The 23,224-nt window shown below is 41.1% G+C and overlaps 1 protein-coding gene across 3 annotated transcripts in view; it reads right to left on the reverse strand.

Annotated features, from left to right (window-relative positions):
• The window catches only part of RHBDD1 (rhomboid domain containing 1), a 133,315-nt gene that overhangs the window by 35,223 nt on the left and 74,868 nt on the right, over positions 1–23,224 (reverse strand). For 2 of the 3 annotated variants that reach the window (XM_040228466.1, XM_040228465.1), the window contains exon 6: positions 22,805–22,948. In XM_040228466.1, the coding sequence (XP_040084400.1) occupies positions 22,805–22,948 (144 nt within the window). Of the gene's footprint in view, positions 1–6,174; positions 6,261–22,804; positions 22,949–23,224 lie in introns of those variants that run through there. The other variant, XM_040228468.1, reaches the window with a different exon arrangement.

Consider the following 23,224-nt stretch of genomic DNA (forward strand, 5'->3'; position numbering starts at 1 on the left):
TTACGAGTGGTAAATGTAAAAGTCTGAAGAATTTAGTCAGCTGGCCTTTTGCCCATATACAGAAATGATTAAAGACTAGACTGCAATTAAATTCTGAGCAGAGTGACATAATTAGCAAATTTATGAATGGGTCTTCTTTTCACAGTTCTACTGTCAGGACTAATTACTTGTATTAATTAGAACTGTCAACACATGAATATGCTTGTTGAAGCCGCTTCCTATGGTAAAATATGAGACTGGTAAATATCAAGACGCTTGGAAAGATGCAAAGACTTTCATTTACTAGCAACTCTAAATGATACAGAAGCACTGCCTGCACAATGAGCCTTGGGGATTGTAAATAGATTCCCAGTTAATGAATTCACTATTTGTTCTTCCTTGCTTAGGCATTAGTCTTGGTTTAGCCTTTGGATGAAATAGTCAATATATCACTACTTCAGAAGGACTGTAGCAAGGATAAGGAAAAGAATTCTGCAAGTTTACTGGAAAAGCAGAAAGAATAGCTGGGATGGTTAAGGTGAAGAGAGAACTGCTGTCTTTTCATTGATTAGTCTGAGACTTATTGTAAAACAAGTGTTAAGAACTGCTTAAGTGAAAGGGGAAGGTTTAAGAACCAGAGTTTGAGACCCAGTTTACACTCTGTGACCTTGTATAAGCGAACAAGTTACTGAGCCCCTCTGCGCCTTGGTTTTCTCATCTGAAAAATGGGAACATCAATAGGACTTCCAGAAAGTTATGGTGAACCTTAATTCAGTTAATACATAGAAATAGCTTAGAGCAGCACCCAGCTCAAGGTATGTGCTGGCTGACTGTTGTTCTGTTGTTTCAGTTGCTAGGTCGTGTCTGACTCTCCTGCAACCACATGGACTACAGCCCTCCAGGCTCCTCTGTCCATGGGATTCTCCAGGCAAGAATACTGGAGTGGGGTGCCATTTCCTTCTCCAGGGGATCTTCCCAAGCCAAGGATAGAACCCTCATTCTTGCACTGGCAGGCAGGTTCTTTACCACTGAGCCACCTGGGAGGCTTTGGATGGTGGTAGAAACAGAATTTCACACTCCGAGAATGAGATCCTTGGAGCAGGATGCAGTGCTTTGGAATCAGAACCAAGCCCTAATACGTTTAATATATAAGCCTCAACTGTGCCCTGCCTCATGAGTTCTTGTACAAAGCAAATTTTAAAAAATGCATGTAATGTCCTTGCTGGGCCTGGTACATACAAGGGGGCTTGCTAAATATTAGTGCTTCAGTATTCATTACCACTATCATCTTTTTTGGAGATATCTCCAGGATGGCTTGAAATGAATGCCAAAAGATAAATGTTAGCCAGTGGCCTAAGATGAGTGGAGATAGCACGTGTGAAAGAGGAGGAGCTCTCCCAGGGCCTTCTCTGGGCAGGGGAGGTGGGGCGGGGGCTCATCCCAGGACTCAGGCGGCTGTCACCACGGCCCCGAGAGGAGGGTCTAACCACCAGCCACAGAATCCCCATAAATCCCCTAATTACCTTTTTCGCTGGTGAAGGAGAGACAGCTGGGACTCCAACTGGGGCCTGACTGGCTGTGAAGCCCACACTGTGTGGAGGCGTGAAAGGCAGGCTGCAAAGGGCTTCCTCACAGACTGAGGCGGAGGCAGACTCTCCGCTCCTCCTATCTTTTCCCTGTTTCCCTGCTTTACATATTTTTTAAAACAAAGTCATCATTATGGTTGCCTGGGGGAAACGGAGGGAAGTGTACACACTGCTATATTTAAAATGGATAACCAACAAGCAGCTACTGTAGAGCACAGGGAACTCTGCTCCATGCTACGTGGCAGCCTGGATGGGAGGAGGGTTTGGGGGAGAACGGATACATGTGTATGTATGGCTGAGTCCCTTAGCTGTTCACCTGAAACTATCAGAACAGTGTTAATCAGCTATACCCCAATATAAAATAAAAAGTTCAAAAGAAAAAAACCAAATTCTTGATAGGCAAAGCTTCGGCTGTCTAGCTGAACTGTATCTGATAACTACCATAAGACAATTTTAAATTAAGTTGGGTTAATCAACTTTTTGATCCTCTTAAGTACCAACTTGGGCAAGGGGGCTCAAAACAGAGAATTATTCTCACTTTATGCTGTTTTGAAAGGTCCTTCCCAAGAGGCACATTTCTGACTGTGTGATGATAGCCTGACACATGGACGCTGCTGGGAGTGTTTAGGGAATGAATGAGAAGCATTTGCTAGAGTTCCCCCTCAATTCAAAGAGTTAATGTTTGGTATTTAGCAAAATGTCAATACTAGGCCTGATTTCAACTGAAAATCCAATTGTGTACAAAGGTTATAAAATTAGACTAAGAAAATAAAAGTTGACTCCTAATTTTGTCTTAAAAATCATTTGATACTTAATTAAAGATTAATCTGGCCAAAAATTCACAGCATCAAGACACTCAATGCATGAGAAGAAAATCTAGTTGGAGGATGTTCTGGATCCATCCACATGAAAGCTCAGTTAAATACAAGATGCTAGAAAACCCACCGGAGTTCCCAACATTATGTTAGAAAGCAAGCTGATGTGAGCTGGTTGATGGAACCTGTTAAAATTTATTTTAAAGGATAGATTCTCACCTATCTGCTCTAGTTGCTCAATCAATAGACACGTCTCGAAGCAAACGCAGGCATCAAAGGATCTTACTAACAATCCTCTAAGGCAGAGGGGGATATGTATTGGGTTGGCCCAAAAGTTCATTCGGTTTTTTTCCAAAACAGCTTATGAAAAACCAAACAATTTTTTTGGCCAACCCTGTAGTTGTAATGGTGAGAATGTGTATTATTACCCTGAATAATCCCATTCATTTTTCTGATCACACATTATGCTTAAAACTGAACTTGGGGGATATGGTAAAAAACAGCTCTGAACAGGGACTATGATTCTGCAGACTCCAGGGCGAGCTCAGGGATGGTCAAGCCATGTGGCTCCAGCCAATACCCTCTCTTTCCAGGGTGCACTGTGCCAAGGGTGTTAGGACCAAGGTGGTGAGTGCTAAGGCTCTTACAGAGTTATTATAATCCAAGGAATAACTATATTATTACAAACAAGAACTCTGTGGAATTCTTATAAGGTCAAACTGCTGTCACAGGGCTCTTAGACTAACATTTTTTTACAGTTTCTGAAAGTGTCAGCTGAGCTCTCCTCAAATGCCAGAGTCATGCCCGTCAGGTTATAATCGTCTCTAATTGATGCTCTTGTGAATTGCAAATTTCCTAATCACTATTCAAGAAAATTAGAGATACCAAGGGAACATTTCATGCAAAGATGGGCTAGATAAAGGAAACATTTCATGCAAAGATGGGCTAGATAAAGGACAGAAATGGTCTGGACCTAACAGAAGCAGAAGATATTAAGAAGGGATGGCAAGAATACACGGAAGAACTGTACAAAAATAGATCTTCACGACCCAGATAAGCATAATGATGTGATCACTAATCTAGAGCCAGACATCTTGGAATGTGAAGTCAAGTGGGCCTTAGGAAGCATCACTACGAACAAAGCTAGTGGAGGTGATGGAATTCCAGTTGAGCTGTTTCAAATCCTGAAAGATGATGCTGTGAAAGTGCTGCACTCAATATGCCAGCAAGTTTGGAAAACTCAGCAGTGGCCACAGGACTGGAAAAGGTCAGTTTTCATTCCAATTCCAAAGAAAGGCAATGCCAAAGAATGCTCAAACTACTGCACAATTGCTAGTAAAGTAATGCTCAAAATTCTCCAAGCCAGACTTCAGCAATATGTGAACCATGAACTTCCAGATGTTCAAGCTGGTTTTAGAAAAGGCAGAGGAACCAGAGATCAAATTGCCAGCATCTGCTGGATCGTGGAAAAAGCAAGAGAGTTCCAGAAACACATCTATTTCTGCTTTACTGACTATGCCAAAGCCTTTGATTGTGTGTCGATCACAATAAACTGTGGAAAATTCTGAAAGAGATGGGAATACCAGACCACCTGAACTGCCTCTTGAGAAATCTGTATGCAGGTCAGGAAGCAACAGTTAGAACTGGACATGGAACAACAGACTGGTTCCAAGGAGGAAAAGGAGTATGTCAAGGCTGTATAATGTCACCCTGCTTATTTAACTTCTATGCAGAGTACATCATGAGAAAGGCTGGACTGGAAGAAACACAAGCTGGAATCAAGATTGCTGGGAGAAATATCAATAACCTCAGATATGCAGATGACACCATTATGGCAGAAAGTGAAGAGGATCTAAAAAGCCTCTTGATGAAAGTGAAAGTGGAGAGTGAAAAAGTTGGCTTAAAGCTCAACATTCAGAAAACGAAGATCATGGCATCTGGTCCCATCACTTCATGGGAAATAGATGGGGAAACAGTAGAAACAGTGTCAGACTTTTATTTTTTTGGGCTCCAAAATCACTGCAGATGGTGACTGCAGCCATGAAATTAAAAGACGCTTACTCCTTGGAAGAAAAGTTATGACCAACCTAGACAGTATATTCAAAAGCAGAGACATTACTTTGCCGACTAAGGTCCGTCTAGTCAAGGCTATGGTTTTTCCTGTGGTCATGTATGGATGTGAGAGTTGGACTGTGAAGAAGGCTGAGCACCGAAGAATTGATGCATTTGAACTGTGGTGTTGGAGAAGACTCTTGAGAGTCCCTTGGACTGCAAGGAGATCCAACCAATCCATTCTGAAGGAGATCAGCCCTGGGATTTCTTTGAAAGGAATGATGCTGAAGCTGAAGCTCCAGTACTTTGGCCACCTCATGTGAAGAGTTGACTCATTGGAAAAGACTCTGATGCTGGGAGGGATTGAGGGCAGGAGGAGAAGGGGATGACCCAGGATGAGATGGCTGGATGGCATCACGGACTCGATGGATGCGAGTCTGAGTGAACTCCGGGAGTTGGTGATGGACAGGGAAGCCTGGCGTGCTGCGATTCATGGGGTCGCAAAGAGTCGGACACGACTGAGTGACTGAACTGAACTGAAAAGGCCTGGAAAAGAATCTCATGCCTCTGTAATAAGAAACATGTTAAAAGGCAAAATAATTAAAAAAGAAAACACACTAAGAGCAATAATCATTAAAATGTGCTGCTTTATGTTTATGTCAACAATCCTCATTAATAAAGGCAAGCCTAAAAAACAGAATATAAATGAAAAACAAACATGCTCTTCTACAGTTTCTTAACTGTATGATTTTCAATAAGAATTAGTATGTGATGTAAGTTGGTCTTAATGGTTTCCTTTCTTGTCATGTAAACCTAAGAGGAAACCATTCACAACTCACTCTCTCCTTCTCTCCCTTCCATCAATCCATCCCTTTCCTAAATATTCCCGACTATCAGTCACCCTTCTCTTTGATTAACAACAGGTTAACTCAGATAACGGCTGTTTCTGTTGATTCCTGCTTAGTTCCCTCCTTCCAACCTTCTCTCTCTCCCACTTGACTAAGTTTCCTGCAGGCAGAAACTTTGGTTTTAATCTTCGTTTTAGGAAAAGAGGGGTGGCTACCTTGCTCATACCTGGCACAATATGGGTTTTTCATATATTCTAAAAATTACATAGAATTTAGAAATCTAGGTAATTACTAAATGGATGGTACTATTTGTACTTTCAATTAAAATTTTTTTAAAAAGGTACCCTCTGTCGTCTTCTACAGCTAAAGAGTGACACAGAGATAAACGGAAACCTCTCCTTCGTCCTCAAGGAGCTCCCCGTATGAAGGCCTGCGAGCATCACAGGATGCTCATAACACAACCCTAGTGCCTGCGCCCACAGGGCTGTCTCGGTGTACGCACCCTCACCCCTGTCCCGCTGGCTGTGCACTCTGGTTTATTTGGGGGTCCAGGCACTGATAATTTTTAAAGCTCCTCAGATGATTCTGACCGGCAGCCAGGATTGAAAACCACCAAAATCTCTGAAACATCCAGGGATTTTATATTCCCTCCACTTTCATACGTCTCCACTGAAGGTTCTGGAAACACTCAACCATGAAATGTGTAGTAGAAACTCCCATAGGAAAGTTAACGTTGACCAAGAAGACATTAAAAAACCTCTATTTGGAAAACTTAATTTGAAACTTTTTGATGAATAATTTTATTGTTATTTATTTTAATTTTTGGCTGTGCTAGGTCTTCACTGCTGCTCGGGCTTTTCTCTAGCTGCGGCATGCAGGCTTTTCATTGCAGGGGCTTCTTTTGTTGCAGAGCATGGGCCCTAGGGCGCACAGGCTTCAGCAGGTTGTGGCACGCAGGCTCAGCAGTCTTGGTTCCCAGCCTTTAGAGCACAGGTTCAGTATTTAATGGCACATGAACTTAGTGCTCTGTGGCATGTGGGATCTTCCTGGATCATGGATCGAATCCATGTCTCCTGCACTGGCAGGTGGACTCTTTACCACTAAGCCACCAGGGAAGCCTGCAAGTCTTTGATGAATATTTTACAGAAAACTCTAGCTCATTATAATTTTTAATTTCATTCCTATGAGTATGAATACCAAGAAAAAGCTCATTAAGCCAGTAAAATACTAGTAGCATTTAGAATACATTAATTATGTCAATTATCAAGTAAAGTAACATGACGATGACCCTACCAATACAATATGAAAGGCAAAACAATGTGATGATTAAGTAAACAGACTCTGGAACCAAGACTCCTTGGGCTCAAATCTCCGCTCGAAGACCTATTAGCTATGGGACCTCAGTTTGCCTCCCTTCAGTTTAGTCTCCTCTTCTCTGAAATGGGTACGTAGTAACACTTCATTTGCAGTTGTTGGATTGAGTGAACACACATGCGTGCGCGCACACACACACACACACACATACATATGCATGCATATGTCACTAAATAATGGTGCCTGGCATGCTGGGACTCAAATTCCATCTCTCTCCTGTAACCCACACATAGCAAAGTGAGCTTAAAATCCAGATTTCATCTTATTGCTACCCCTGCACTTGAGTCTCAATGGTTTCCCCTGTCTTCAAGGTCAAGTGCAAAACCCTTAAGCACAACATATGGGGCCTCTGACAACCTGGTTCCCACCCATTTGCCACTCTGGTCTGCACACTGAAAAATCTATTGCTCCTACAACCACTGTAGTACCTACAATGGGCCACCCTCTCATCTCAGGGTCTTTCCCCAGGGTCCCCTCTCTCCTTTGGTCACACCCTTCCCTAACTTCTCATCACATTCAGAGGAAAATCAAAATCCTTAGGTGGTCCATGGTCTGGAGCCCACTAATTCAAATTTAGGATCGATACCTTGATTGCCTCAAACTTTAGCTATAATACATGTGTTCACATGAGAAAGCATGCTCGCCCCGTAAATATTTGTCTGCCAGTCTTTAGGACAATCAAGGTGAAAGCAGTTGTTATGGTATCATTATATCCTCTCAAGAGGAAAACCTGTGAATCCTGAGTTTAAATAGGATCCTGTCTGTATACCTCTCTTCTGTCTGCTGTAGGTGCAGTTTTTACTTTCATGTTAAACAGTTGTCTGTCTATTCATGTAACTAAAACAGCAGAGAAAGACACTCTTTTTAGAAAATACAAGTCTGGGTGTTTTTAAGGACAGTGCTCATTTGATCTCATTATTCTACCAGTTAATTGACAGGAAAGAATGTCCTAATAGCTCATTAACTCTGAAGATGTTCCCTTTGTCTGGTGTCAAGGTCTGAGATACAGAGTGCACAGCAGCTGTACAACTGCTGCTGTTTTAGGAGGACAAAGCCTTAGGTTCGCACAGTTGAAAAACAGCAGATGTTTTGATTTGGGTTTCAAACAATCCTATCTACACTATGGCAGAATTTGGTGGTGAGTGATTTTCCCCTCAGGCTAATAAGATGAACCACATGGCTGGTTAAACATTATTTTCTGGGGCCACAAGGTTTTTTCACAGCCACCGCTTATGGAAATAATTCTTGGTTAGATTATAATCTGCCAAAATGGTAACTGGTGTGAAAGGCTGAGAAAGCGCTCCTTGCTGCTCTTTCCCTTCTATGCATCCTTGTCCCTTGCACGCAGGACTGTCTGCTCCTGCAATCATGAGCGAAAAGTGTAAGAGAAACAAGCCATCAACACGGGCACTGCTCAGCGACTACTCAGATCCCTTCCTCAAAGCACACAGTGAAATCACGCCATTTGCAGCAACACAGACGTACAGAGAGACAGTCATACTGACTGAAGTTTAAGTCAGACAGAGATGGAGAAATATCTTATGGCATTCCTTATATGTGGAATCTGAAAAGAAATGCTACAAGCAAACTTACAAAACAGAAAGAGATTCACTGACTTCGAGAACGGATTTATGGTTGCCAGAGGGGGAGGGATAGTTGGGGAGTTTGGGATGGGCATGTACACACTGCTATATTTAGAATGGATAAACAATAAGGACCTACCGTATAGCACATGGAACTCGGCTCAGTGTTACGTGCCAGCCTGGATGGGAGGGGAATTTGAAAGAGAATGGATCCATGTACACGTATGGCTAAGGCCCTTCACTGTTCACCTGAAACTATCACAACATTGTTGATCAGTGACACCCCAATACAAAATAAAAAGTTTAAAATTAAAATTAAAAAAAGAAAGAAATCCAGAATTCCAGAAAACAGCTATGCCCATAAACCAAGAAACACTGTCTTCATGCCTTCCTGATGCATAAAACATTAAAATGATAATTAGCAAATAATTAGGGCTGCTGAGGGGGTAAGAAAACATTGTCATAACTTGACAAGTGTCACAGTGTCAAAGCTATGCTCATAACGGTCCTTGCTGGGCCTGAGTGACCGAAGGCAGGGGCTCATTTTCTTCCTCAGCCCCACGTCTCACTAAAAAGCATCTTCCACACAATGGTGAATTACTTGGGGCTTAAAGTTTATCTCTGTCACAGCACAGTGTGCCAAAAGAAGGGCCTGCTAACCCCCAGAGACACAGCTCATTTAAAGTTATAATGAAGACAGCAGGTGTTCCATACAGATGTCACTTCTTTCTAGAAGACACTGATTAAACACTTTATCTCCCTTAATGTCGGTGGGCCAGGCTACATTTTATTTCGGCATCACCCCGAGCTCCTTTCAGTCTCACTGAGCTGAAAATTACAAACTAGTGGTTTTGGGTTGTTCTGTAGGGATTTGTAGGGAATCCTGAACACTATGATCCGAGAGTCAACTCCCACTATTTCCTAGAAACACAAAAAGTGTATTTTGCGATACAAAAATTCTCTTCCACAGAAAGCATGCCATACTCCCCCTTTCTTTGGAGACCCCAACTTCTGAGTGCCAATCACTAGACACCTTCCACTGAGGTGATGCACAACTGATCTGAAAAAAAATGTGCTTGGTAAAATGTGCACAGCTTTAACTTTTGTAAACTGTAAAGTCAGATGGCAATGCCTGGTGCCGTGGCTCCTGAAGGCTTCAATGAGACAGGATCCAGTGTGTTCTGGATCCCTTAATTTACAGGGCAACAATGGAGAAACAGACGTAGAGAATAGACTTATGGACATGGGGACAGGGAAGGAGAGGGTGAGACATATGGAAAGAGTAACATGGAAACTTACATTACCATATGTAAAATAGATAGTAAACGGGAATTTGCTGTATGGCTCAGGAAACTCAAACAGGGTCTTGGTATCAACCTAGAGGGATGGGATGGGGAGGGAGATGGGAGGGAGGTTCAAAAGAGAGGGAATATATGTACACCTATGGCTCATTCATGTTGAGGTTTGACAGAAAACAGCAAAATTCTGTAAAGCAATTATCCTTCAATTAAAAAAAAAATAAGTAAAGAAAAAAAGAAATCACTGAAGCAGCCAGGGAGAGCTAGCTACTGGTAACTGAAGCCACTGTTCTTCCTGCCCAGAGTATGTGGATACTTTCAGCCTGGAAGGATTGAAGGATAGATAAGAAAAGAAAGAAGGAAATGAGCAAAAAGGAAAAGTGGAGACTGGATGTAGAGAAATCCTAGTTTGTATATCAGCTCTGCACCATCTCCCTCATCACTCTGATGGAGTAAGTAGACCACAGAGGCTGGAGATGAAGGTGTGAGGTGGAGTTTTCTCTGCATTTCTCTACAAAAAAACAGCCTGATGCCTTTAACAGAGTGGAACTGTGGATAACATCAAAGAAGAGGAAGGCCAATACTGCATATTTTTAGCAATGTGTAGATTTTCATAAAAGTTCTACGTGATTTTGCAGACATTTGAGAGAATGGCATAAAGTCAAAACAAGAAAGTAAGTCACCATAATCTTATTTCCGAGAAACAGGATGAGTGGCATTTTGCTAAATATTATTCCAATCTTTTTTATAGTACATTTACTAGGTCTTACAAAAATAGATGTGTCTCTACTAAGAATACTGCTATATCCTGCTCATTTGAGTCACTGTGAACCTGCTTCTCTTTTTAGTGGCTGAGTATTATTCTAGATCATGGTTTATTTCACTACTTTTCCTTTTGGGGTATGATTAGGCCATTTGCGATTTTTCTAAAGCAGATGATTACAATGTAATTTTAATCAGCTTAATATTTATAGTAATCTTAATAATGCTGCACGATTTTGGTCCTGTGTTACAACAAAAGTAGATTTAAATAACACAGATGTGACAGGAAGACTGCTGGTCCTCAACTGAGATTCACGAAGATATATAAATACATATTATGCGTGACTCTCACATCTGGCTCTCCATAACAAAGTACAACAGAATTATAAATAGTTTTGAATCCTTGGAGAACTGCCATGTGATGAAACTAGACCACTCTGAAAGCTATTTGTGATTCTGTAATAAATGGAAACCAACATATGACTCTTGATTTTTCTCGCTAGCAAAACAACACAACAAAATGGATGAACACGTGCAACTCCAAGTGAGATTCAAGAGGCTGAGTAAAAGACAGTGAAAATTCTCACATGAATGATTCCTATTAACAAGCTAGCTGCTGCTTAGTCGCTCAGCTGTGTCCGACTCTTTATGACCCCATGGACTGACTGCAGCCCTCCAGGCTCCTCTGTCCATGGGGATTCTCCAGGCAAAAAGAATGGAGTGGGTTACCATACCCCCTCCTCCAGGGGATCTTCCCAACCAAGGGATTGAATCCAAGTCTCTTGCATTGCAGGCGAATTCTTTACTGCCTAAGCCACCAGGGAAGCCCAGCAAGAAACTAGAAGAATGTGTAAAATGTTGCTGTTTTTGTCTTGTGCTCAGTTCTAAGTCCTGTCTGACTCTTTGTGATCCCATGGAACTGTGTAGCCTGCCAGGCTCCTCTGTTCATGGGATTTTCCAGGCAAGAATACTGGAGTGGGCTGCCATTTCCTCCTCCAGGGGATCTTCCCAACCCAGAGATCGAACTAATGTCTCCTTTATCTCCTGCACTGGCAGATGGCAGCTCAATGTAAAATTCTGATGTCTTAAGGCACACTTAGTGCATGCGCATTTATTCCTTTTTGTTATGAATCTTTTTCTAAAAAGAAAGCCATAGAAGACAAATTGAGTCCTATTTAAATGAACAGTACAAATATCGATTCAAATGACATTAATTGAGCCCACAGTAAAAACAATATTTTCAAACTCACATGCTGTAATTTTTGGTAGAAATAAACGACTGCCCAGAAGATTATTGATGACTGTCTATAGGAAGCATATTTTTTGGTGTATGTTCTATTAGATACCTAATATGCAAGTTTCTTGCCATAAGAAGGGCATTCTTCTCCTATACAAACTATTTATTTCACAATGTTTAATTAATGTCAGGATTTCTTTTGCTTAAAAAAAAAATCAACCGAAGAACTTGGCCAATGATGTGAGGACAATATAAGAGAAAATGTCACTGTCATTCTATAAATGATACTATCTTTTTCAGTTTACCTGAGACTGTTCTATTGTGACCATGCCTACCTAAGAGTTTTCAGCATTCTGATGTCAGGATGATTGCAATGGCCAATCCACCTCCACGAACTCAAACATAACTCCAGCTCAGCCATGCGACCTGACTATGTGGAGGGCTACAGACAGATTCATGCTGGACTCTTCCATATCTGAAAATTCACAGTAGCCCACAAGTGCTTTTTCTGAAGAGGCTGTGTTGGACAACACAGAAAGTGCCCCGGCAAGGAACAGAGGAGTCTGGCCTTCTCATCTGTTGTCTGCCACTCAGCATGTGACCCTGGGCCTGGCAATTAGCTTCTCTGTGCTCTGTTTCCCAATCTAAAACAATGACCACAATGACAAATGCTTATTTCATAGGGTTCTGTGTGGGGATGTGAACCTTCCTGGCACAGAATCATTAATGCTCCTGGACCTGGGAAAAAATCACCGAAACATGTACAGTGGTTATCTTCTGGGTGTCTACCTTATGGGTAGCTGCAAGGATTCAATGGGAGTGGTTTTAATACGGGTGATGGAGTTATGAACTATTTTTTGTCTTTTCTTTTTGGTGATTTGTATTTTCCACAGTTAATATATTCTTTTCTAACCAGCATGACAACACTTGCCCAATTCTAGAAGACCATAATAACTGAACTGAGCTCAGGTACTCATCACCACCTGTCTCAGGCCCTCAGCAACACCCACCCTGGGACATCTGGAATTTAGGTAGGACTTTGGGAGAAAGCTGGGAATCCCTTTGCAGGCAGCCCAGAAGACAGATGTGGAAGCTAATTCAAGGTTCAGCTCTGCTCCCACCTGGATTCACAAGAGCACGAGGAAATGTGGATTCAACCTCGCACCTTCCAGGAGGGTTATGACTCCCAGGATCCTCATGCCTGGGGAACCCGACCTACGTCACACCGGCATGTCCAGGGCAGGCCACTGTCCACAGTTAACAGACACAGATACACACTGCAATAGGATGTAAGTCTCCTGACTTCTCCTAGTCTGCTTCCTCATTGGGTAAAATCAAGGGTCAGACAATGATGACCTTTAAGGTCACTCTCCATGCCATTTGTGTTTGAAAATGGTATGGTCTTATATCATTCTCCATTACTTACTTTAAAAATAAATTAAGTAAACTAAGCAAAGGATTGATATAAGAGGTCCCTCCCCAAGATTGCAGTTATGTACTTAAAATTATATGGTACAGTGATATGGTATATGTTACAAGAAAGGCTCATTAAATAAAATAAAATAAATTTATTTAATTAAAAAAAATAAATTTATCTAATTTTATTCAATAAAATATCAACTGCTGAGTCAATGAAACAATGTCTAGGCCTTTAGCTCCAAAAAAAGAAAAAATTGTTTTGTTTCCTATTTTAGTATAGATACATAGAATTAAAAAATTTTTCACACTTCCAATTGTTTGATTAATAAGAATGTAGAATCTACTATAATTTTAAAGCACTATTTGACAACTCTCTCCCTAATTAAAACATTTTATAGGAATGAAGAGTCTCTTAAACAGGCCTATATTAAAAGAGTTTTCTACAGTTAAGTCTGATCATATGAGACACTGAATATACCCATCAATAACTTTGGTATTAAAGATTGTACAGATTAAAAAAAGAAAAAAATTGTATAGATAACCTGAGTATCCAAATCATCATATTAATAAATTTGCTATTCTATAAAATTCTTACACAGCTTAAGGAATCACAGTTGCTGAATCAGAGAATTTCATAGATGGGTAAGTAAAGGGACTAACTCATTTCAAAAGTTACTTTATCTCTTTCTTAAATCTAATATATTGGGGTAGCTGAAGTGAAGTCACTTAAATCTCCTATCATTCAGCAAAAAGAATATTACTTTTGGTTTGATAGCAATGAAGAAGACTTACTCATTTCTGTACCCTGTTATTACTCAACAACAGTATCACATATAGACAAGGAGGGATTTGCTAAGGAACAGAATGAACAATCATCCGGAGCTATGTGACGAATGCACCAGGCAACATTCCTGCAACCTCTAAGACTTGTTAGCCCCTAAAACAGGATGGAGAAGATGTGGGTGGGTGGAACCACTTCATTAGAGTTTTGTTTATTGTTAAATCTACTCATTAGCATCTGAATAATCCGTTAAATAAATGGTGATTGGGGGGGTAGGTGGCAAAGGAAAAATTATAAAATAATTCACAAAGAACCATTAATGTCAATTTCTCAAATGTATTTCAATTCCATGTATCATTATTTTAATTTTTTTTATTTTAGCAAAGGCTAAGATATAGTTAATCTTTCTAAGTATAAAACCTCAACAGAAGCCTGCTCCTTCCCAATAGCAACCTAAACAGAACCTTGGTCCACTTATTTTATTCTTTCTCTTCCTGACTGGGATATATTCACATTGTTAGTTCACAGGTTTGAAAAAGCGTGTATTTATATTTCTTTACACGCACAATTTCACATCTAGCTACAGTCTCGAATATCAGACTTTACTCACTGAAATGAATATCTCTAATGTCGAGAGTAGGGAGTAAGACCCAGTAATCTAGGGGAAGCATTCTGCGATGAAATTGCTTTTAGGAAATCTGGCAGATGGCACTTTTTCATTACAGAGAAAGTTTTCCTAGGGGAAAACACACCAAATTACTTTTAAAAAAAGTTAAGTGGTCACACAGAATGAGATGTGCATCTCTGTCCTGGCCTCCAACACGCCTGCAAAGCCAAGCAGACCAGCCGTGAACATTTGCATACGTTAAAAATCACCAACTGCATTATGCCTGCGTTGGGCCAGTGAAGACTCAAATAATCAAGGGACTAAAGAAGGTACCACCATCAAACGTATTTACATATCAATGTAGATCTGCCTTAGACAGTTGTGTGACTTTATCTGCCGATACAGAAATGATCTTTCATCCGTCAGCCCTGAGACCTAGATGACAAACGCGCCAATATTCCTGACATCTCTCAATGTCCCCATTTCTGGCTACGCCTGCCCTACTCAGTCCATTACCACAGAATAATGGAAAAGAAAGAAAACTTTGAAGGGGACCCACTCCAACTCTCTTATTATTAAAAAAAGAATAGTAATAGTGCAAATGTCTGATTAGGTTCGGTGACACACATCTCAAGTAAAGTTAGTTCACTGAGGACTGATGCTCAAACCACTGCAGTTCCACGCCTCTTCTCTTTGTACCATATGATGAAAGATTAAAAACATGTATGCAATTTACTCCATTTTTTTTCAAAATTTTCCATACAATAATAAACAAGACAAATGTAATTTGCATATACTTTGGTGTAGCTTCAATAAAAGGCAAAACAGACAACTCAGTTAAATTCTCTCTTTGTTTTTTCACTTAAAATATACCTGAATTGGTCCCTATGAATATAAATGCCTATAAAAAGGATTCAAAGATACTGTCAAGTGATCTTTTAGCAACAAAAGCCCTACATACTAATTTGGAACCTAGATACTCTTTTCCAATATGGCTCCCCTGGTTAATTTTACATGTGAAGACTTAGAGACAAAGCAGGAACCCGTTTCAATCTAAAGCCAAGACCTTTGTATTATAGTTTATCCCACCATAGCTCCACATATGGCCAGCCAGTAACCCCAACTGTACAGTCTGGGGAGGGGGTGACAACTCTGCCTGATTTTCGCAAGAGAGCCGGAGTGTGATTGTGGCCGTTTGCCTTTCAGAGGAGTCTAGGAAAAGCAACACACGTTACTCCACATGTCATGAGGATTTCCAGTTTTAACCAGTACACATGCTCCAGGCTCGCAGAAAGAAGTTGAAAAGGACACAGCTTTGTACCCAGCCGCCAGCTGAACTTGGTGGCAGGCTATTTGAAAAAAAAAAAAAAAGGCACAAATTATACATAGAAGGATGTGGGGGAGGGGGAGAGGAAAATGGAATGAGCTAATGTTTCTAGTTGGCATCTGCCTTTTGACTCAAAGAAAGAGATGGCTCTCATCCAGAATTTTTCTATTATTGTGGCATCAGCTGCCTCTTGGATTCGTTTATAAAAGCTGAGACTGCCAACAGAACAGGACAAGATTTTTGTTAATGGTAGTAAATGTGCAAAAGCCTCTTGAAATAATAGGGATTTCTATATTTCTTCTACAAAGGCTACTTTGGTACTATTATTCCTGGCATGAGCTTTAGGACTTGTAATTATAGCCAGGTACACTGTCAGGAAATGTGATAACAGCAAATTCTGAGGTTAAAGAAGTTGCTACCTTGATTCTTTAATTTACTCTTCCAGTATATCGAACTAAAGAGAGGTCTGAAACTAATTTGGTGCTGGATGTTTCTTGCTGGACTGGCATTCTACCAAATGAATTTCCACTATTTGGCCCTTTCAAATCTCAGTATTATTGGTGACTACTACACTAACTTCTCTGAAAACTGGGAATCAAAGAAAAAGAATTAAGCCTTTACCCTGCCTTTTAAAACAAGCCTATAGATTCTACCTTCTTCATGAGGTAAAGATTTTCCTTATTTTTTTTTTAAAGCTAATAAATAAATGTACTAAGATGATAAATTGAAACCCCCAATGAAGAATCAGAAACGCTTCTGGTTTCCACTGGAGATATAGAAAACTGGAAAAAGCACCACTATCATCTTTAAGCATAAATTCTGCACAATTTGCAAATTAACATTCTGTCCTGAACCTATGGGAAAGGGAGAGCAGTAGGGCAGTCAGCTAGACTGAAGTCCAAGATGTTACAGGAGCCCTTGTTTACCCAGGACAGGGTCTACTGGACACTTACGAGAATTCAGCCAACACGGTTAACACATTGCTAAGGCAGAGTGACAGCTAGCAAGATTATATTCTTAGAATACATAACACAGAACACACAGGGGGCTGCAATATAAAGGAATTCACACCCACTTTCAGGCTCTTCTCAGGACCTCCAGTGGTCCTTATAAAGACATAGGTGAGTTCAGAGCATGTGTCCTCTGTCCTCTGTCCTTCCTGGGATAGTCCTGAGGGACAGAACAGCAGCCACCGCAGGAAAGACTGCCTGGATCTTTCCTCCCTACTGTCCCTAAGGAACAAAGGACTTAAGTGCCTGCAAGAAAGACAAAAACCAAGTTTCCCCTAGGGAAATAGTGAGAGCCTTCTGCAGCTTCGAAAAGGGAAGAGGAAGAAAAAAAAAACAAGAACAACCCTCTAAACTGGAGGGTCAGGGATACTGAGAAGACCATGCCTCCAAACCAAGGGACACAGTGACTTCTTGGACTGAGCCTTAATCAGAGCACACCCTACACCAGCCTCCTGCAGCCAGGCTAAAAAGCAGAGAGCAACAAGTAAATGGGGCTTCCCTGGTGGCTCAGAGGGTAAAGGATTAGCCTGCAATGCAAGAGACCCGGGTTCAATACCTGGGTCAGGAACGAATAAAGGACTGATGCTGAAGCTCCGATACTTTGGCCATCTGATGAGAACAGTCAACTCATTGGAAGAGACCCTGATGCTGGGAAAGACAGGAGGAGAAGGGGGCAACAAAGGATGAGACGGTTGGATGGCATCACCAACTTGATGGACGTGAGTTTGAGCAAGCTCCGGGAGATAGTGGAGGACTGGGAAGCCTGGTGTGCTGCAGTCCACGGGGTCACAAAGAGCTGGACATGACTGAGCGACTGAACAACAACGAGTAACAACAGTGTGCCACCCACTGGAGAAGGGGTAAGAGAGGGGACGGAGTACCTAACCCAGTTACAGCACAAAGACTTAAAAATGAAGTCCAAGTAGACACTGAGAAACACTCAGGCAACTCAGCCCCCACCCTAGAAACAAGGTAACGGTGGAGGAATTCAAAGCCATTGGTACACTGAGGGTAACCTTATAGTACATACTGAATATTATAGTAATTCTACAAAAATCAAAATACAGTGCTCAATAGAACAAGTAGGCAGATAATCCGCAAGGATTAGAAGACCTGGGCAACACTATCAACTCAATTAATATAATTAACATTTGTAGAATACCCCACCCAACTAGAGCAGAACACACAGTCTTTTTGGGTACACATGGCACCTCACCAAGATGTACCAGGAACATCACAGACACATGAGATTTAACCTGGGAATGCAAACCTGCCTCAAGTTTGAAAATCAAAATTACTTAGTATGTTATTAATAATAGAGTGGGGCTTCCCTGATGGCTCAGATGGCAAAGAATCTGCCTGCAATGCAGGAAACCCAGGTTCAATCCCTGGGTCAGAAAGATCCCCTGGAGAAGGGAATGGCAACCCACTCAAGTATTCTTGTCTGGAGAATTCCAAGGACAGAGTTTGAAAATCAAAATTATTTACTATGTTATTAATAATAGACTAAAGAAGAAAAAGTATATAATGATCTCAACAAACACAGAATTAAAAATACTATTATTAATAACACATTGTGCCTGCCTGTTCAGTCGCTAAGTAGTGTCCAGCTCTTTGCGACCTCATGGACTGTGGCTCGATAGGCTACTCTGTCCATGGATTTTTTCAGGTAAGAACACTGGAATGGGTTGTCATTCCCTTCTTCAGGGGATCTTCCTGACCCAAGGATCAATCCCATTTGTCCTGTGTCTCCTCTATTCGCAGGCAGATTCTTCACCACTGAGCCACTGGGAAGCCCTTAAAGCACATCTCCCGTCTTTTTTTTTTTTTAAAAAAAAGGAAACAGGTGTAAGTTTAAGAAAATATATGGAGGATCTGTATGTTGCAAAGTTTTTAATGGCATGAAAAGATGATTACAACATAATAATGAATGAAAAAAAGTAAGGTTCAAAACAAAGTTACCTACCATAAGTAAGGTTCAAAACAAAGGTACCTACCATAACGGTCAACGGTTATAAAATAAACTAAATATTTTTCTATAGGGAATAAAGGTAAAAAATAATAAAGCCCATTTAAAAAAAGTCTCCTTGGCATCTCACTCTTAGTAAGACAGACATGAATATTTTAAGGGAAATAAAATTGAAATTAATATAAACAATTTGCAAAGTTATTTCCTTTGCTGTCACCCATTACTGTACATATACACACTTTAAGAGAGCTCTTCATATCAGTTTCATTGGAACTAGTTCCATATGCTCTTAAAAACATTCATTGAAAATGAAGTTCTGTGGTCAAGTAATTTCATAAATTGGTTTCTTAATTGCAGAACTAATTAGAATTGTCAGTATTGTCATTCTGGATTTTCAAGAGATAAATTGCAGGGTAAAGTTTGCAGTTTCTCACCTTTATTTGAGTGAGTGAGAGAGGGAGAATGAAAAGGAGAGAGAGGAGAGAGCTGTTTTCAGCTAAAAATTGAAAGTAAGCTGCAGACATATTACTTTGCTTCCAAATACAATACTTCAGTGGATATCTCCCAAGAATAAGGGACCTTCTGTTACTTATCCATAATACCACTGTCACCTCAAAGAAAGTTAGTCCAATTCCCAAATAACATCTGACACATAGTCCAAACACAAAGTTTCTGTTTCCTCAAAAAAGGTCTCTCTATAAGAACCAGTTTTTCAAGGTGCTCGTGTTATATTTGCTTGTTACTTCCTTTTAATATAAAAATCACATCTTGCTTTCTTTCTGACATTGATTTTTTTTCAGGAGCCCAGTCTCACTGAATTGTAGAAACCTCATGTTTTGTGTAATGTCTTGACTTATTCCTCTATTCCATGTATTTCCTGTATATGGGCCTTTACTCTGGAAGACGAAGAATTTTTAGTAAGAATATGTCATAGTCGATCCTGTGTTCCTCATATCGCATCGCATCAGGAGACGTACACTATCAGGCCATCCCATAATAATGCTGCCAAATTTGATCGCTGGGATCAGGTGATGACTCCTAAGTCTCCCTGCTTCCCTATTAACACGTCCTCTAGGAAGTGACCCTTTATCACCATGTGAATGACCCGTTTCTTTTTCTTTTTTTTGGTGGGGGGAGTATAGCTTATTTACAATGTTGAGTTAGCTTCAGGTTTACAGCAAAGTGAATCAGTTATAACAATGTTCCATTTCTAAAGAAGACCCAAAGTGAATCCGTTACAACAATGTTCCATTTCTAAATAAGACCTTTTCACTAATGATTTTTATAGTGTTTGTTTGCAAGACTACCAGTTATTTCATTGGGTTTCTTGCTAATTTCTATTCACATCTTTTAAAACTCTTTTTTAGGAAAATGTTCTCTTTGTGGGATACAGTTAGGTGAGTTTTGACAGACGCAAAGAGTAGTGTATCCATCACAACAACCAAGATACAGAATAGTACCATCACTCCGAAAATCCCCTCCTGTTGTCTCTCTAAGGTACTAAATAAAGTTTTGTACAAAGTCCAGGCTTAGTAGCTTTGCCCTGACTTCCTTACTTTTGTGTGTGTGTGATACACAGGGATTAATATTTTTATCAGTGATAACATTTCTACTGCACTTCTAAGATTTACATCCAATAGAGCATACCGTATTTACATGCAATGGACAGTCCAAGGTAACAAATTCAGACACAGTTCTGTTAAGATTATGGTTTGTTCCAAATTAAATTAAATACATAATGTCCTTACCTCTCATAATATTGCATGTCTCACCTTGGAGTGATTAAGCACCTGCTGTGCCCAGGATTAACCTTTAGAATTTGTTAAAATACAGCCTCTGGGCCTTGCCCCCAGTGTTTAGGATTCCAAGGCTAAGGCACGCTTCCAGTGACTGTGATGTCAGCGGTCCATTAAGGCCGGTGATGGCAAGAATATACCTGGTTATCCACCTCTGTTTCTGTGCATTCTCTTTGCAATGCGACTCTACAGCTCGGCCCAGGAAGAGGTGGAATCTACTTCCTTATCCCCTGAATCTTGTCTGGTTTCCTGATTTGCTTTGGTAACAAAATACAGCGGAACCAACAATGCACCAGCCTAAGTATGTTCCCACATTCTCCCTGGGCACCCTCGTGCTGAGGCCTTGTGAACGAACCTGGGCTGGCCGGCTGGATGACGGGTCACATGTGGACCAATCGCCACCATCGTATCAGACAGCGGTCAGTCAGGTAGGTAGAGGAGGCTGTCCTACAGCAGCTAGCCCCAGCTGACCACTGCAGACACCTCAGCACACCAGCCGAGACCAGTGAAGCCTGCCCCATGGGATCATCCGTGCAGAACCATAAATGTAGAACAAACATGTATTGTTTTAGGCCAAGTGTGTCTGGGCAATTTTACCCAGTAATAGACGACTGATAGACCACAGCTCTGATACTCTTCATCTGAGAAGTCCTGATTTATCTCTTCCTCTCCATTGCCTCAGCCACCTTCATCATGCATACTTTGCTCTGTGATTAGACTACTTCAAGTCTTCTGATTTGTCTTCCCCTCTTGCTGTCACTGCCCACCTCACACACACTCTTACTGCTAAGACCGTATTCCTAATGTCAGAAACCAAGTTGTGGGAATCTGTGTGTTCCCGTCATATGTTGTAATGCCTGATATCCCCTTCATGCTCAGTCCTTGTTCCTGGCATGACTGCTGCTGGATCCATGAAACACAGCTCTGATCAGATCACTCTCCCATGCAGAACTCTTCCTGGAAGTTATATCATATGCCAGACCCATCTTCCATGTGGCCTATTTCATTCTGGGACCTCTGTGATCAGGCCCCAGCCTAGCTGCCCACTCTTCTTCCCCTTCTTCTCTTAGCACTTTATTCAAAAGCGAGGATGGGATGACCACACCCTTTACTCCTGTGTCTGAGAGGATATGATTCCTGCCTGGAAGACCCTTTCAGATCTCGGCAAATGCTACACATTCTTCAAGGATCAACTCAAATACCACCTCTTCTGTGAAACTCTGATAGATCTAGTTAAGAAAAAGCTCACCCTTCTCACGGATTCCAGCAAATGGCTGAAGCCTCTCTTAAGTATCTGATATTATGGTTACTTATGGTATCGAGCAGGCTTCCCTGGTGGCTCAATGGTAAAGAATCCTCTTGCCAATGCAGTAGATGTTGGGAAGATCCCTTGGAGATGGTAATGGCAACCTACTCCAGTATTCTCGCCTGGGAAATTCCATGGACAGCAGAGCCTGGCAAGCTTCAGTCCATGGAGTCACAAAGAGTTGGACATGACTGAGTGACTAACACTCAGACACACAAACAATAACAACAGGAATACCAAAACTTATTACCAAACCTAGAAGAAAGATGGCAAAATAAATAGGACAGTTTTCATATACTATTTCATATAGGGCTTCCCTGGTGGCTCAGACAGTCAAGTGTCTGCTTGCAATGTGGGAGACCTAAGTTCGATCCCTGGGTAGAGAAGATCCCCTGGAGAAGGAAATGGCAACACATTCCAGTACTCTTGCTTGGAAAATTCCATGGACTGAGGAGCCTGGTAGGCTACAGTCCACGGGGTCACAAAGAGTTGGATACAACCGAATGACTTTACTTTCACTTTCTTTTCATACACTAATTGGTAAAAGAGTCATCTGGAAAGTCAGTTAAAAATATAAATTTCTAGGTTCTGCTCGCAGGGAGACTGGTTCAGCAGGCCTGCAGCCAAACCTTGAGTTTGCGTTCTCACCAAGCTGCCCATGTGATTTGGAAGAAGGCTTGTAGGCGACACTTTGATGTACAGTGACATATAGCATGCCTTATAGATATGCATTTCAAAGTAAACCCTTTGTTCATGTACCTAAGAATTTTTTTCTTAGGTTTCTTGACTTTAATGCCAAAGCACTGAGTGCGGCAGGCCTATAAAAAGACCCACTTTAACAATACATACATAGTCTGGCACCTTATTAGCTTAGGTTGCTGGGAATATGGCATCGCACCCCATTCTTTGTAATCACAATCTGCACACATTTTTTTAATCTACATCTCCTTTTTATAAACTATTTAAAGTTTAATTTGCTACAAACAGCCCTTTTTCAGACATCACACCATGTGAGGTATGTACTTTAAAATAAGTGAAGGGTGCAAATTCCCTACCTTGGTCCAAGAGGCTGGCTCTCAATGCTCTCTCCAGCTGCTCCTCTTCACTCAGTCCCGCGGTATACATGTCATAGTTCCTGGGGACATCTTCATAGGCACCTCGCCCACCATATCGGTAATAATCCTGATATCCAGAGTAGCCTACAGGCACAATGAACAAGTTATGGAACAATGCCATGGACTATTCCTTTTCATACTTCCTATTTTGTAAGCAAAGACATTAAAATAATGTATGTCATTATTTTGATTATAGTAATAATTCTCAAAATAAGAAAAGATGACTGGCGCTGTATGATGACCTGGGGGGATGAGAGGGGGTAGGGAAAGGAGACTAGAGAGGGAGGGGACATATGTATAATTATGGCTGATTTGCATTGGAGAAGGAAACGGCAACCCACTCCAGTGTTCTTGCCTGGA

The sequence above is a fragment of the Oryx dammah genome, unplaced genomic scaffold, assembly GCF_014754425.2.
Source record: "Oryx dammah isolate SB20612 unplaced genomic scaffold, SCBI_Odam_1.1 HiC_scaffold_27, whole genome shotgun sequence".
NCBI classification, from domain to species: Eukaryota; Metazoa; Chordata; class Mammalia; order Artiodactyla; family Bovidae; genus Oryx; species Oryx dammah.